Source organism: Peromyscus eremicus, chromosome 16_21, assembly GCF_949786415.1.
Source record: "Peromyscus eremicus chromosome 16_21, PerEre_H2_v1, whole genome shotgun sequence".
Classification (NCBI taxonomy): Eukaryota; Metazoa; Chordata; class Mammalia; order Rodentia; family Cricetidae; genus Peromyscus; species Peromyscus eremicus.
The window spans coordinates 51,535,861-51,552,386 of NC_081432.1; the positions used below are offsets into that span (position 1 = coordinate 51,535,861).

Consider the following 16,526-nt stretch of genomic DNA (forward strand, 5'->3'; position numbering starts at 1 on the left):
TTAACGCAAGAGTAGAAGAGAGTCAGAATCCAAAGTCTCTCCACACTTGCAATTGAAATTGATGTCCCCTAGAAGACAAGTAGACCAAATAATTTTCCTTCAGATTTGTGAAATTTAAGGGTCTGAATGATTAAACGATACAAATCTAAACCACTACTGGCTCACCTATGTTCATCACTCTACTGAATCTCAATGTTGATTCTCCAGAACATTTGTGTGACTCTGTTAGAATTAAGACAAATGCTGAGTGCATTGAAGAACTAGGGTTGGGGGTACAGCTCAGCTGGCAGAGTGTCTGCCTGTCACTCACAAAGCTCTGGCTTTGGTGACCTGACTGTAATCCTAGCACTCAGGAGCCCAGAGGATAAGTTCAAGCTCACCTCCAAGATATAAGTTTGAAGTCAACCTGGGCTACAGAAGACCCTGTCTCAAAAGAAATGAATAAACAAATAGTTAAACTATGTCAAGAGGAAACCATGAACCCAGACGACCATTGCAGCTGGGCTTTGATCTGAGGTATTTTTATTGTGTTGGTGGTGGTGGCGTGTTTTTTTCTGAGCATGTGTGTGTGTGTGTGTGTGTGTGTGTGTGTGTGTGTGTGTGGTGTGCACATGCCTGTTTATATGCATGTGGGCATACATGGGAAAGGCCGACGTTGACATGGGGAGGCTGTGTCAGATGAGGGCCAGTCTAGCTAACCAGGTAGCTTGGGTTTCCCATGGGTTCTAGCGACCCGAACTCCACTGCTCACATGCGGCCAGCGAGCGCTTCATCCTCTGAGTCACCTTCCCAGCCTGGTTTATGCTTTCTTTTCCTGCCGTTCCTGTTCTGTCTGATTTAGATTTGTTGTCTGGAGACAGGGACTGGCTATGTATTCCAGGATACACTCAAATTGGCCATCCTATGCCTTAGCTCCCCAAAGCTGTGATCCAGGATGTGCACCACACCGGACTTGTTTTTATTTAATTTCATCTAGACAGTGAATAAAAACGGCCAGGGGTCGGGGGAGGAGGAGTAAGATACAATCTGAACTCTCTGTGTTGGCATGCCTTTAACCTGAGCATTTCTGGAGGCTGAGGCAGGTGGTTTTCAAGTTCAAGGCCAGTCTGGGCTGCATACAAGATACAACAAACAACCCCACCCCCACCCCAACACACACACACACACAGTCTGAAAAGGAATCATATATATTATATGTTATGGATACACACACACACACACACACACACACACACACACACACACTGTTAAGAATGTAAAACACAGGCTACTACGGAAAGAGAAAACACCAAGTGGTCCATGCGGTAGAGGAAAGTGAGATGGGAGAAATACAAAGCAGAGAGGAGGAAGATCGGCACTCCTTAAAGTGAAACTACAAAGAAAACCAAGATGAGCTGGGGAGGGATTCAGTTCTAGAGAAGGCTGAAGCTGGAGAGAAAAGTGACCCATAACTCAGAAGCTCAAGAGACTGGGGGAAAGACTCATTGGAAAGGAGTGCATAAAAAGGGTGCGTACACACACAGGAAAGGGGGCTGAAAGGCAGCGATCCTGAGGATTCAGAAGAGCTTGAGAACGAGGTTGCTGGGGAGAGGAGGTAGGAGAGGATGAAGGCAAAGAGGCGCTGAGTAGGGTAAGGATGCATCTGGGGAGAGGCGTGGAGACGGCCTGGGGTAATGGGGCCAGAAGGCAGGTAGGTGAGGCAGGAAAGTGAGAACAGGGTCGCAGTGGGGACCCAGAAGGTGTGTGGACTACCAAGAGGCCGAGCAAAGCCCGCAGAGGCCGCAGAGGAGGGCGGTGGAGTCTGAGCGATGGAGGAGAGCAGAGGGGCGCCGCGTGGAGAACCCTTGGGACCGGCCCTCACCGTGGAGTCCGTAAAGGACGAGCCCGGGAGAAAGGGCAGGCCGTGCACCGGGTTGGTCACCATCGCAGCCCTGCAGCCGCCGCCACGGTTGCCTTCTGCCGCTCGGGTTACCCTGGCAACAAACAGCATCCGCGGGCCTCCCCAGACTCCATGGTAACGCCAAACACTACGCGAGGGAGGGAAGAGGCGCAGAAACAGGGGGAGTCGAGGGGAGGAGGCGGGGGGGGGGGGGGCAGGTCTGCGCGTGCGCACAGGGCTCCGGAGGCTCCTGGCCACTGGACGTGGCTAATGGGTGTGTCAGAGGCGGCTCCGCCCCTTCCTTCCCCACCCCTTCCCTTCCTCCTCAACCCCACTCGGTGGCTCCCAGAGGATGCAACCGAGGAGTTGTTTCCATGCAAGGTTGAAGGAGGTTGGTGTCCTCAGGCCTTGGCTCGTGCAGTGAGGTCGGGGGTGGGGGTGGGGGGTGTTGGAAGACGTGCTTTTAGATGAGTTACAGAAAAGTTCCTTCCCATTCCACGACAGTCCTTCCCAGAGCTCAGGAACTCTTTCCCAACTCTGGGAAAAGAGCTGCTGTCCTAGTTCACACATAACATAAGTAGTTGCTCCCCAGTGAAAGTGCTAATGACTTCAAACTCATGCTTCTTGGGGCCGGGGCCGTGAATTAGACTATAACTGACAGCATTTCTGTTGCTCAGACATGGTTTGGACACCCCCCAGCCCCACCCCGCTCTTTCCCAATCCCTCCACGGCTTCCTGGTCCCCTCTCAGCTGTCTAGTCCACCCTGGTTCCTGGAGGCTGTGTGCTGAGGTCTCAGAACTGTACTGAGTATCTGTGAACTACAGAGCAGGAGAGTGCCCATCTCAGTCCCTACTTTATAGCTACAGAAGCGGTGGTACATCAGAGCCACAGAGAAAGGGCGCCCCTTCAAAGAGAGAGACTGAGTCACAAGAAAAACAGTTAAGGGCAGTGAAATACTGCTGAGTACAGCACTTTCTGGACAACTTAATATTTTTCATTAAAAAAAGAAATGACCCCATTCATGAAACATCACCAGGGAAAGAAAGAAATCAAGAATCCATTAGCACGGAGAGCTTAAAAATAAAAATGAAGCCAAGATGCCCAGGGGTTTGGATTCATTATGTCTCAAGTTTTCCCAGGAGTCTGATCTTCAAGACATGGGGTTATGACCTATGATTTTAGAGACAGGATAGAGTAGTAAGCCTGAGGGAGAAGACATAACTCAGCATCATGGGTCACTTGCTGCCACCAGTTCAAATGGCAGCTGTATTAGTCAGGCTTCTCTAGAAGAACAGAACGGATAGGATGAATCAGCACGCGCACACACACACACACACACACACACACACACACGGATTTATTAGAGTAGCTTACAGGTTGTGGTCCAGCTAGTTCAACAATGGCTGTCTACCAACAGAAGGTCCAAGAATCCAGTAGTTGTTTAGCAGATGTCTCAGTCAGTTCAGTATAATGCCAGAAGCCCTTCCTTAAGTAGGCTCTAACACCAGTGAAGGAATGGACTTGTTAGCAAGAGTGACAGCAAGCAGGCAGAAAGCAAGCCCCCTACTTCCACGTCCTTTATATAGGCTGCCTGCAGAAGGTGTGGCCCGGATTTAAAGTGGATCTTCCTACCTCAAAGATCCAGATTAGAAGTGGGTCTTCCCACTTCAGATGATTTAATTAAGAAAAATCCTTCGCAGGTGTACCTAGTCACTTGGGTTTTAGTTAATTCCAGACATAGTCAGGTTGACAACCAAGAATAGCCACCACAACAGCTTTGCCTTTATGGCTGCTTACCACAGCCAATCTTCCTGTGGGTCATGAAGTTCCAGGGGCCAGGATAAGAACATAAGGCATCTAAAGCCATCACTGATGACTATTACACCTACCCATAAAAGAGGTACCATCTTTTCTGGTACCTCGTCGTTTCTCCTTACTACTGTTTCTTGTTCTTGCCTGTCTGTGTCCTCTTGTCTTCCTTTTCCTCCTCATCTTCCTCCTCCTCTTCTCCTCCTCTTTCTCCTCCTTTTTTTGTTTTTTGTTCTTGTTCTTTTTGAGATAGGGTCTCTCTCTCTCTCTCTCTATATATATATATATATATATATATATATATATATATATATATATATATATATATCCCTTGCTGGCCTCTTGGAACTCTCTATGAAGACCAGACTCGCAAAGATGTACCTGTCTCTGCCTCCTAATGATGGGATTAAAGGCATGCACCACTATACCTAACATCAGTGCCTCCTCTTCCTCTTCCTCCTCCTCTTCTTCTTTGGACAGTGTGGGTTGTGTGTGCCACCATACATAGCTCTTGTCCCTTTAAAAAAAAAATCCTCTTTCTCATTTCTTTTTCTTGTGTACATTAGTTTAATTAGGACTCCCCTATTATTTAATTAAAACCCTCCGTGAACTGATTAGCACGCACTGCAGTCACTGAACACATTAAAAGCACCTGCCATTGAACTGTACCTGAGACCCTGACTAGAATAGTGACTGGGGAGAATTAGCCATGATGATAAACTCAACTCTTCAGTTTTCCACTCCTCTGTACCTCACTGCTACTGGGTAGCCTGCATCACTGGTTACTGATTCATGGTGATAAGGTTAAACTCTTTTTTTTTTTTTTTTTTTTTTGGTTTTTCGAGACAGGGATTCTCTGTGTAGCTTTGCGCCTTTCCTGGAACTCACTTGGTAGTCCAGGCTGGCCTCGAACTCACAGAGATCCGCCTGGCTCTGCCTCCCGAGTGCTGAGATTAAAGGCGTGCGCCACCACCGCCAGGCGATAAGCTTAAACTCTTACAGGCCCACTGTGATAGTTTGAATGTAATTGGCCCGCATAATCTCACAGGGAATAGCACTATTAGGAGGTGTGGCTTTGTTGGAGTGGGTGTGGTCTTTGAGGAAGTGTATCACTGTGGAGGTGGGCTGTGGGGTCTCACATGCTCAAGATACTGCCTAGTCAAAGGATACAGTAAATAAGACAAAAATGACAGTCTACAGAATGGGAAAAGTTCTTCACCAACCCCACATTTGACAGAGGACTGGTCTCCAAAATATATAAAGAACTCAAGGAACTAGACATCAAAATACCAAACAATCTAATTAAAAAAAATGGGCTACAGATCTAAACATAATTCTCAACAGAAGAATCCCAAATGGCCGAATGACATTTAAGAAATTACTTAACATCCTTAGTCATCAGGGAAATGCAAATCAAAATGACTCTGAGATACAATCTTAACACCTGTCAGAATTGCTACGATCAAAAACACTGATGACAGCTTATGTTGGAGAGGATGTGGAACAAGGGGAACACTTTCACTATTAGTGGGAATGCGAACTTGTGCAGCCACTTTGGAAATCAATATAACAGTTTCTTAGAAAATTGGGAATCAATCTACCTCAAGACCCAATGACACCACTCTTGGGCATATACACAAGGGATGCTCAAGCATACCACAAGGACACTTGCTCAACTATGTTCATAGCAGCATTATCTGTAGTAGCCAGAACATGGAAGCAACCTAGATGCCCCTCAACCAAAGAATGGATAAATAAAATGTGGTACATATACATAATGGAGTACTACTCAGCTATAAAAAACAATGACATCATGAAATTTGCAGACCAATGGATAGAACTAGAAAACATCATCCTGAGTGAGATAACCCAGACTCAGAAAGACAAACATGGTATGTACTCACTCATAAACTGAAACTAGATATAAAGCAAAGGATAATCAGATTACAATCCACAGCTCTAGAGAAGATAGGAAACAAGGAAGACCCTAAGAGGGATGTACGGATTACCTTGGGAAGGGGAAACAGAGGAGATCTTCATGAGTAAACTAGGAATGGGGGGGCAATAGATGAGAGGGGCTGAGGAAGAGAACATGAGAGAATGGGATGGTCCAGATTGGGGAGGGACAGAGTGGGAGAGCAATGAAAGAGATATCTTGATAGAGGGAGACATTATAGGGTAAGGGAGAAGCCTGGTGCTAGGGAAATTCCCAGGAATCCACAAGGACGATTCCAGATTAGACTACTAGCAACAGTGGTGAGGGTGCCTGAACTGGCCTACTCTGGTAATCAGATTAGTGAATACCTTAACTGTCATCATAGAGCCTTCATCCAGTAGCTGATGGAAGCAGATGCAGAGATCCACAACCATGCACCAGGCCAAGCTCTGGGAATCCAGTCAAATAGAGGGAAGAGGGATTCTATGAGCAAGGGGGCGGGGGTCAAGATCATGATGGGGAAATCTACAGAGACAACTGAACCAAGCTCAAAGGAACTCATGAACTTTAGACCAAGAGCTGTGGAACCTGCCTGGGATCAGACTAGACCCTCTGCATATGGGAGACAGTCATGTAGCTGAGTCTGTTTGAGGGGTCCCTGGCAGTGTGATCAGGAGCTATCCCTGGTGCATGAGCCGGATTTCTGGATCCCATTACCTATGATTGGACATGTTGCTCACTCCTGATAAAAAGAGGGAGGGGCATGGTTCTTTCTCAACTGAATGTACCAGGTTTAGCTGTCCCGCCATGGGAGAACTTACTTTACCCTGTTGGAGGAGGGGATGTGGGGGAAGTGGAGGGGGAGCAGAAGAGGGGATGAGAGGAGGATCTGTGGTTGGTGTGTAAAATGGATTAAAAAAAAGATACTGCCTAGCGTCTCAGTTCACATCCTGTTGCCTTTTCAACAGTAAGCCACCACAATTAAATGCTTTCCTTTATAAGAGTTTTGGGGTTGTGATGTTTCCTCACAGCAATAGAAACCCTAACTAAAATACTCACAATCTCTCCATCCATGTCAATTCTCTTAAAGGAAATCCCAGGACATAAGAACACACTTGGAAGCCTTTCTGGCTAATCTGCCTGACTGCTCCGGATCTGTCTTCCCTGGTTTGGGCAGGGAAGAGGTTTGTGGGGCTGGAAGGAAGGGTAAGTCACACCTGAGCCTACTGCTCATGAGGAATCTATTTGTGTTTGAGGAGTGACTTCTGTCCATGTGCTTTCTTTTCTGAGAAACTCCTACTAGTCAAATGGTTAATGGCGTGTCTTTTATCTACTTCTGTACCCCAGAATTGCAAGGGCAAAGACAACTCTTGTGGTCTGTGGCCTTCAAAAATGGACATCCATTCTAAGGGAGGCAAAGCCAGGCAGGGTTGCATCAATGGTTTGAACATGCTCTGTCCACTCTGGTGCTTACGTTGAGATTTAATTGCTATGGTGGTAATGCTGATCATGGTGGTAGAAAGTTTTGTCTTTAAGGTGACTAGGTCATGGGGTCGCTGCCTCCTGAATGGATTAAAGCCTTTGTCTGGTTAGCAAGTTGTGACTAGTTATTGTAAGAAGGGGTGTTATAGATCAAGGGTGTCTTTTGTTCACGTCTTCAGCTTTCTCAAGGCTAGTTGGTAGCACATTGACACTGAGTAGATGCAGTCACCACGTTCTTAGATTGTCCCAGCCTCCTGAAACACGAGTCCCAACAGTTCTCTGTTCTATCTGGATGCAGTGGTACAGGCCTAGGACTCCGGAGATTGGAACAACTTTGAGGCTAAACTGAGCTACACAGTGAGAGTCTGTCTCAAAAATCAAACCAAAACAAACAAAACAAAAATCAAATCAAACAAACAGAAAAACCAAAAGCAAGCAAACCCAAATAGGATGGAAAAACTATAGAAGCTGAAGGAAGAGAGGGTGCTGTGGAATGCTGTCTTTGGGACGTGGCATGGCCTTTGCATTCATGAATGACAGCAGCTTTCTTTTCTTGCACAAGACGTGTGCTGTGGGATGGTCTTTCTGTGTGCTGTGAATATGTATGGCTACCATTGAAATTGGTTAATAAAGAAGCTGCCTTGGCCTATGGCAAGACAGGTTATAGCCAGGCAGGAAATCCAAGCAAAGATATGGGGAGAAGAAAAATGGAGTTGGGGGAGATGTTGGGAGCTGCCGGGGGTGGGGTGGAGAGCAAGATGTAATAGAACACAGGTAAAGCCACGAAATGGGTTAATTTAAAATGTTAGAGCTAGCTAGCAATAAGCCTGAACCATAGACCAGTTTGTAATTAACATTAAGCCTCTGAGTGTTTATTTTATAAGCTGTTGTGAGGCCGGATGGGACACAGAAAAGCTTCCAGTTACAGACTTGACCAAAATTGGGTCCTTCAACATTCCATCATAGATGGAGGAGGAACTCACAAGGCTGGAAGATGTCTCCCAGGGAACCTGATTGGACAGGCCATGAGAAGCTCCCTCTAGGGACTATTTAATTTTATATATATGTCACTTCTGTTCGCTCTTTGTCCAGAACTGACTTTACAGTTTTTAGTCCCATGACATTCCTACTCCAGTTCCTAAATTCACAGGACAAACTCCAAATGGCTATGTCTGTGTCCTGGATTATTTCTATTATTTCTACAGGTATTCTCTTCCTTTCTGTTGGACAAAAACAGTATACCTTGATTCTGGTGGCAGTGAGAGGGACCACTGGCCAGCAGCATGTCCTCAGAGTGCCCTCTCATATTCATCTCCACTGTCCTCATCCCCTGGAAAGTCTTATCTTCCAAGAGGCCTGACCTTGCCGAGTGGCTCACACCTATGAACCCAGCATTCTGAAGGAAGACCAGAAGATCACAGATTCCAGGCTACAAAGTAAATTCCAGGATATGAAGTGTGCTGGCTAGTTTTATGTCCACTTGACACAAGCTAGGATCACCTGAAAGGAGGGAGTCTCAATTGAGAAAAGGTCTTCTTGAAATCCATCTGTAAGGCATTTTCTTAATTAGTGACTGATGGGGAAAGGTCAAGCCCATTGTGGGTGGTGCCATTCTTGGGCTGGTGGTCCTGGGTTCTATAAGAAAGCAGGCTATGTGAACCAAGGAGAAGAAACCAGTAAGCAGCTCCCTTCCATGGCTTCTGCATCAGCTCCTGCCTCCAAGTTCCTGCCCTGTTTGAATTTCTGCCCTGATTTCCTTCAATGATGGACTATGATATGAAAGTATAAGCCAAATAAACCCTTTCCTCCCCAACTTGCTTTTGGTTGTGGTGTTTAATCACAGCAACAGTAATCCTAACTGAGTCACACAGTAAGGCTCTGCCTTAGAAAATGGTGGTTGGTGGGAGATGGCTTAGTCTGTAAAGTCTTGCCAGGCAACCATGAGGACCCAAGTTCTAATCCCTAGCACCTATGACATCTATCAATTAAATAAAAAAATTCCAGTGGGCCGGGCAGTGGGAATGCAGGACTTTAATCCCAACTCTGATCTCTGTGAGTTCGAGGCCAGCCTGGTCTACAGAGCAAGTTCCAGAATAGCCAGGGCTACACAGTGAAACCATGTCTCAAATAAAACAAACAAACAAAAAACAAAAACAAACAAACAAAAAAAGATCTAAGGGAAACCTTACCCCATGAGGAATGAATGGGGGTTGGGATGGAGGGGAGGTGGTGGGGACAGGAAAAGGGGAGGGAGGGGGAACAGTGGTTGGTATGTAAAATGGAAAAAAATTTAAATAGGAAAGAAAGAGAAAGAAAGAAAGAAAGAAAGAAAGAAAGAAAGAAAGAAAGGAAGGAAGAAAGGAAGAAAAAAGAAAAAAGAGAGAAAGAAAGAAAGAAAGAAAGAAAGGGAAAAAATTCCAGTGACTTCACCTAAGGCTCACAGTATAGCCTGGGGTCGTTTAATTTACCTCCATGGAGGGTGGCTGGTCAGCTAAGTACTTTTACTCCTATTGAGATAATGATAATTATAGCAGCCAATGTAAAGTAAGCTGCAGTGATGATGGCTAGACCCTACAGTCAATATGCGATAAACTCAAACAGGAAGCAAATTGATATTAGAGTTCAGAATATCTCCACTGTGGTGGTTAGAATAACAAAGGCCAGCACAGGCTGATCTATTTGAATGCTTAGTCATAAGGGATTGGCACTGCTTGAGAAGGTTTAGGAGGTGTGGCCTTGTTGAAGTAGGTGTGGCCTTACTGAAGGAAGTGAGTCACTGGGGGTGGGCTTTGAGGTTTCAAAAGTCTAATCCAGTCCCAGTGTCCCTTTCTTCCTGCTGTCTATGGAGTCAAATGTAGAACTCTCAGCTACTTCTCCAGCACCATGTCTGTCTGCTTTCTTTCTTTTCTAAGAGTTGTCATGGTCATGGTGTCTCCTCACAGGAATAGAACACTGAGTAAGACATCCATGTACTCAAATATTATTTTCCACCGGTGTCATAAGGAACAGCATGAGAAACAATGCCAAATTCAGTTAGGACTAGAACATATGCTTCTGCATGCACAGAGAATCAAAGCAAGCGCTGACAGAAAGTAGAGTCACCCCCTCCTGCAGGGCCGAAAAAAGTGGTACTAAACATTTGTTCAGTTAAAAGCATTATAACGTCTGGAGCTAGGACTGACAATAAGAGATACAGCTGCAGTAAGAACTGAGCATTTGAATAAGGAGTTTGATACTGTCATGGCAGGGGGGTTGTACTAATAACTGCAGTAATAAAATTCATTGTACCTAGAGTTGATGACACACCAGGTATGCAAAGAGAGAAAATGGTTCAATAAATGCTTTGTCGTGGGCTAGGTTTCCCATTAACAATGGATAGACAATTTAGCCCGCACCTGCTCTGATCTCAACTATAGGGAGAAGTCAGAACTGTATATTATTAATCTGAAGGAAAGCTGTACAAGAAGTGCCGATCACTCAAGGTACCAACTAGTCACTGAAGCCACTGATTATTGTAGATGTTCCTATGAAAAGATTGTAACAAATCCATGGGCTATAATGAGAGCATGGTACATTTAGTTATCATCTAATAGGGCTCCTGACTGATTGGTCTAATTTTGCTCATATTAGATGGCTTTTGGCAGTACCTCCTTTCCCTGCTCACTCCCCAACTAGAAGCTATGAGGTCCCTGTATCTTGAGAATAATCATGGGTTTGTGAACATAAGCACTGTGGCTAGGTAAACATTAAACTCTAAGTCTAGAGACAGAGGTTTAAGGGATCAAGGAACCATTGGCTAGGGACTGTTTCCTAACTGAATATTTTTTACCTTAATCTCCTCACACCCATGAAAATGAAAGACATTCCTCATTTAGCACTGGAGACATCATTGAACTCACCTCCTGCTTGTTAAATGACTCCAGAGTAATAAAACTTTCAGATGAATACACACAGAGGGTTGTAAAAAAAAAAAATGTGATAGTAACATTGAATATAGTTTGGACTTCCAAATACAGACAGAAAAATGTTGGCTTTAAAACAACAGGGAAGCCAGGCTCTGTGATTCTAGCAATCAGGAAGCTGAGGCAGGAAGATGACAAGTTCAAGGTCAGCCTGAGCTGTTTAGTGAGCTCAAGGCCAGCCTGGGCAACCTGGTGAGATCCCATTCCATAAAGCTAAGGGCTTGGTTGTAGCTCAGTGGTAGAGTGCTTGTCTAGCCTATGCAGGCCTCTGAGTTCATTCCCTAGGACCACAGGACCCCTGCCAAAAGTGCACAGGGAATGGCCGGGATGGCATCAGAATATCTGCAAGTCTTCTGCTCCCCCACCACATGTGCAGTATGGAATGGGAAACAAAAGAGCAGCTTGGATTCTTGCAGCCGTATTCTTGCCGAAACTGGTTATGGAGATTGTATTTGAGTACACTCAAGCCAAATACCTTCTCGAATCTTCTGTTTTCTCATCTCTCAAATAAGATGAGAAGTAGTGCTCACTAGTTGTTCTTAACTTACACAACGGTCTTCGTTTCTTTTCTTGTTTCTGTAATAAAAAACAAACAAACAAACAAAAAACAACAAAAAGCACTCTGACAAAGGCAACTTAAGCGAAAAGATTTTTATTTTGAAGCTTACAGCTCAGGAAAGAGTCGGTCATGGCAGGAAAGTTAAGGGAGGAAGAGCTTCAAGCAGTTGGTCACCTCACATCCTCAGTCAGGAAGCTGAGAGGGGTGAATCATGCTGCCGCTCAGCCCCCTTTCTCCTCTTACACCGGCCAGTATCTCAGTCAGGGAAAGGTGTCAGCCACAGGGAACAGGTTTTCCCACCTCAATACAATCAGAATAACGCCCCTTGAGATGCCCAAGTGGCCATCTCCCAGGTGATTCTAGCTTCTGTCCAGGTGAGAGTTAACACTAGCCATCATGGGAATCATGTAGGAAATCACAGTCACTCAAACCAATACATTACATTTATTTATTTATCTATTGCATGTGTATATGTGAGTGTGGGAGGTGCCATGGCATGTCTGTCAGTCAGTAGACAACACAAGGCAATTGGTCTTCCACCGTGTGGGTTCCAGAAGTTGGACTCAGGTCAGAGGGTTGGTAGCAAGTGTCTTTACCCTCTGAACCACTCTCACAGGCCCCGAGCCAATGTATTTACATATGTAGACTTTACTTGCATCATGTAGTCAGTGAGTGAGTCCCGTGGGTCTATGACTCGTCATCAAGCTCTTCCCTGAAGTCCTGGCGGAATCCCGAGACAGGGTGAAGTAACTTTTCCAGGACATGAGAGCTTGCTCTGCCGAGGATTTCCAAGGGATGTGGCAGAGGGGAGTGAAGGGGAAGGGACCTTACAGATAGAAAGAAACATAAGCAGGCAGCCCACTGACAGCAGGGTGGCCTCTCCTGGGACCTTGATCCAAGCTAATAAACCTCATGTTAGTTAGTTAGAGTCGCTGGGAAGCAAACATCAGCTATTTAATGATGTCAAGGAATTGTCTAATATTTTAGACATGGTAGAAGCTTTATGGTTTTACTTTGAAAAAAATTCCACATTAGCCAGACGCTAGATCCCTGTAATCCCCGCATGGAGGCAGGTGGATTGCTTCAAGCTCAAGGACAACCTAGGCTACACAGAAAATTCTAGGCCAATCTGGGTCATAAAACAAGACCCCCATCTCTGAGGAAGTACAAAAGTAAACCGATAAATAGATAAAAACGAGAAGAAAGCTCCATCTTTTAAAAATAATCAACGAAGTGTTGTGGGGGAAAAGTGCATGATTCACTTCAAAATACCATGTAAAGGGGCAAGCGTGGTATGGTGATATAAATAAAATTAGATTATTTACGAGTGGATAATTGTTGATGGTTACATAAGGATTCGTTATACAGTTCTGTCTAATTTTGTCTGCGTTTGAGGTTTCTCCATAAAACAAGAGCTAGCAGAAGGGGAGGGGCAGGGGAGAAGGAAGAAAAATAAGAAGAGGGGAGAGAGAAGGAGGAGGGGGCAGGGAAGGGAAGAGAAGGAAGGGCATGTGGACAGCCTCTGAGCAAGGCCGGAGAAGCACAGATTCTGATTCGGTCGCTTGACCATTCTGTGACTCACTGGAAGTTTGTTAATCTCTCCTAGTTGCAAAATGGGCTAATAATAGCCATTTCCCAGACCGTAAAGTTGTTGTGAGCATAGAATGAGTAAGCACATGTCAGCTCTTGCAGTAGCTATTGGCAGCTTGTAAGCACAATGGGAGTGGTAGCCATTGTCGGGTGGAGAATTTCAAACGGACTGTTAGAAGAGTGTCTGGGGATTGGGAAAGCTAGAGATGATAAAATTAAGGCACAACTAAGGAACAGAAAAGGGGAGAGGATGGGGCTCTTGAAAAAGCATTCATTTTTATGTGTATGGGCTTTTGCTTGCATGCATGTATGTGTGTCATGTGTGTACAGTGCCTGATGAGGCCAGAAGAGGGCATGGGATCCCTTGGAACTGGAGTTACAAGTGGTTATGTGTCACCATGAGGGTGCTGGGAATTGAACTTTGGTGCTATCCATACTTTGACTTGTCAACTGTTCTCTATCTGGGGGTGAATAGACATTTATTCACAGTTCCCCATGAATAGTCTCTCTCTCTCTCTCTTTCTCTCTCTCTCTCTCTCTCTCTCTCTCTCTCTCTCTCTCTCACACACACACACACACACACACACACACACACACACACACACGAGCGTGCATGCTCAGGCATGTGGAGGCGATGGTAACAACCTCAGGGGGATGTTGGAGCTGTCTGCTCGTTTTGAAGCGGTTTTTAATGGATTCTTGTCACGTTGGGCGCCAAATGTAGATGTAACCAACCATCTTATTAAATAAGAAACACAGAGCTGATTCAGAGAAGAAAGCCAAGAGGTCAGAGCTAAGAACCTCACCCTTCCTGCTTCAGCGATCCTCTTCAGCCAAGAGAGCTCTCCGAAAGGGGCCTACTTCCTGTGTGTATGTCTTTATATAGTCTAGCTGTTCTGCCTTCTCATTGGTTGTAAACCCAAACACGTGACTGCCTCGTCACTGCCTGTATGTACAGCCCTCCAGGTCCTCTATGGTATTGAGATTAAAGCCGTGCACCACCGCCGCCACGCACTTGCTATGGCTCTAATAGCTCTGACCCCCAGGCAACTTTATTTATTAACATACAATTAAAATCACATTTCAGTACAAGTAAAATACCACCACAGTCTCTCAGTGGTTTGGAGATTGCTAACGAGGCTGACTGGTCAGGGAGCCCAGGGATCCTCCGGTGTCCACCTTCCCAAGCACTGGGATTACAAATGTGCAACATTATATCCATTAAAAAAAACAAAAAAAAAAAAACAAAAAAAAAACATGGGTTCTGGGGATTTAACTCATGTCTTTGGGCTTGCACCGTGAAATATCATACCTGTTGGCATACTTTTTGTGAGACACCCACAAAACAGGTTGGAATTAAGATGCAAAAAATAAGGAGACCGGGAGGTTTCTCCTGCAGGCCAAGAGAGCTTGGGGACCACAGTGACAAAGGATGGTAAGCCAGCCTGTTTGTGGTTTGGGGTAGTGATAGAAGACTTACCCTGCCCCCCATGCCTGTGAGAGTCTGTGATCATGAGTACTGAGTATAAGGGAAGAAATATGGAAGAAAACAAAACAAAAACAAAAAAAAGAAAAGAAAAGAAAAGAAAAGAAAAGAAAAGAAAAGAAAAGAAAAGAAAAGAAATTACTCCCCAAGACACAGCAGAACTCTCTCTATCCCTATGTCCCTGGGAGCATGACTCGCTTCATACTGGTGGAGAGAAATTCTTCCCGGGAGAAAAGGGCTTCTGCTCTGGAGAGAGATGACTGGGACCCCAGAGAGAGGGTCTGGCCTTTACATAGAACCCACAGTATTCTGCTCATTGTGAAGAGATGGAAGTAACTGTAACAGCAGTGACTGCCTCCAGCCTTTGCTGAATGCAAACAGCCCCAGGAGCAGAACTACAGTATTTTTCCCATAGCAGAATCAGATTCTATGAGAAAGTCTGTGGAATGTTTGACATATTTCCTTAGCTGTCTTTGGGAAAAAGAAATTGGCTCAGTCTGGAATAGTGCTCAGATTTACTTTGATGAGCAATGGGATCCATTTACCACATCCTGTGCACTGATCCACTTCAGTTATCCTACACACGAAAGAAGTATGGAAAGATAATTCGAGGCCAGTTGGTGGTTCTTTAAGCAGGTTTATGGTCTAGAAGCTCTTTCTGGTGATTATAGATGAATCCCAGCACTGAGCACATATGGAATTTCATCTCTGGTACCCACCACCCAGCAGCATCACTTAGAGGGAAAGTACAGCCAACCTCCGTAGGAATGCAGAGAGAACTGCACATGCAGGTTTGTTTTACTTACTGAAGAATGGAGGCGGGGGACTACGTCACATGCTCCTCTCAACTGAGAAGCTTTTCTAGTCCACACGATGATGTGTGGGAAAGAATTTTCTACATTCCCTTCTTCTGAAAGCTTCATATCCAAAGGCCCAAGTTTTGGGGAGATTCTGTTACCAATCAGGTAGTCCTGGGTTAACTTATTTGTAAAATAAGCTACATTTTTGTTTGTAAGTTATATTCCTTGTTTGTAAAATAGGGGCCATAAAAAATGGTAGTCGTCAATGCCAGGCGGTGGTGGCGCACACCTTTAATCACAGAGCTCCGGAGGCAGAGGCAGGTGGATCTCTGTGAGTTCGAGGCCAGCCTGGTCTACAGAGTGAGTTCCAGGACAGCCAGGGATACACACAGAGAAGCCCTGTCATGAAAAACCAAACAACAACAACAAATGGTAACTACTATCATGGGGGAGTGAAAACTCATCTCAGGATAGGTAGAGTAGTGTAGTGTAGATCACGTATGCTGTTGCTGTTGTTTACAGACTCTCCTCTCCCCAGGATGTGCCATTCCATTTCTGCCCAGAAAATTACCCAAAGGACAAAACTAGTATCCACAGAATGAAGAAACATTCCAAGTCTTTCTAGGAATCAGGACCCCGTGTCTTAGGCAGTTTAAAAATACCCTGGGAACAATCTGTTCCCCCCAAGAGGGTGCCCACCGGAAGGCAGAGCTGGTTGGGCCAGGACCATGAATCAGAGAACTTAAAACAATAACCTGGTTTTGTGTAAATCGAAGGAAATAGAATCATAATGAGTAATTGGTAACTAAAAAAAAAATTAACAGTGACCCCGAATACTCTCCCATTTCCTGAAGTTACAATAATCTCCTCATAAAGTCTTACAGGCTTCATTCTTACCTCCTACCTCCGTTCTCGCCGGGCTCCCTTCTAATCTGGCGTGCTTTGGACAAAACACAGCTGGTTTTCCATCCCTTTCAGTGGTCTTCCCTAATCCTAGTCAAAATTGAGGGGCCTGGGGGTCT

General features: G+C 45.2%; 1 protein-coding gene across 1 annotated transcript in view; it reads right to left on the reverse strand.

The window, feature by feature from the left end:
* Efhc1 (EF-hand domain containing 1) overlaps positions 1 to 2,036 on the reverse strand; it is a 37,575-nt gene extending 35,539 nt beyond the window's left edge. The window contains exon 1 of the mRNA XM_059281903.1: positions 1,862 to 2,036. Coding sequence (XP_059137886.1) covers positions 1,862 to 1,990 — 129 coding nt within the window. The 5' untranslated portion in view covers positions 1,991 to 2,036. The remainder of the gene's footprint in view (positions 1 to 1,861) is intronic.
* Positions 2,037 to 16,526: the final 14,490 nt, after the last annotated feature.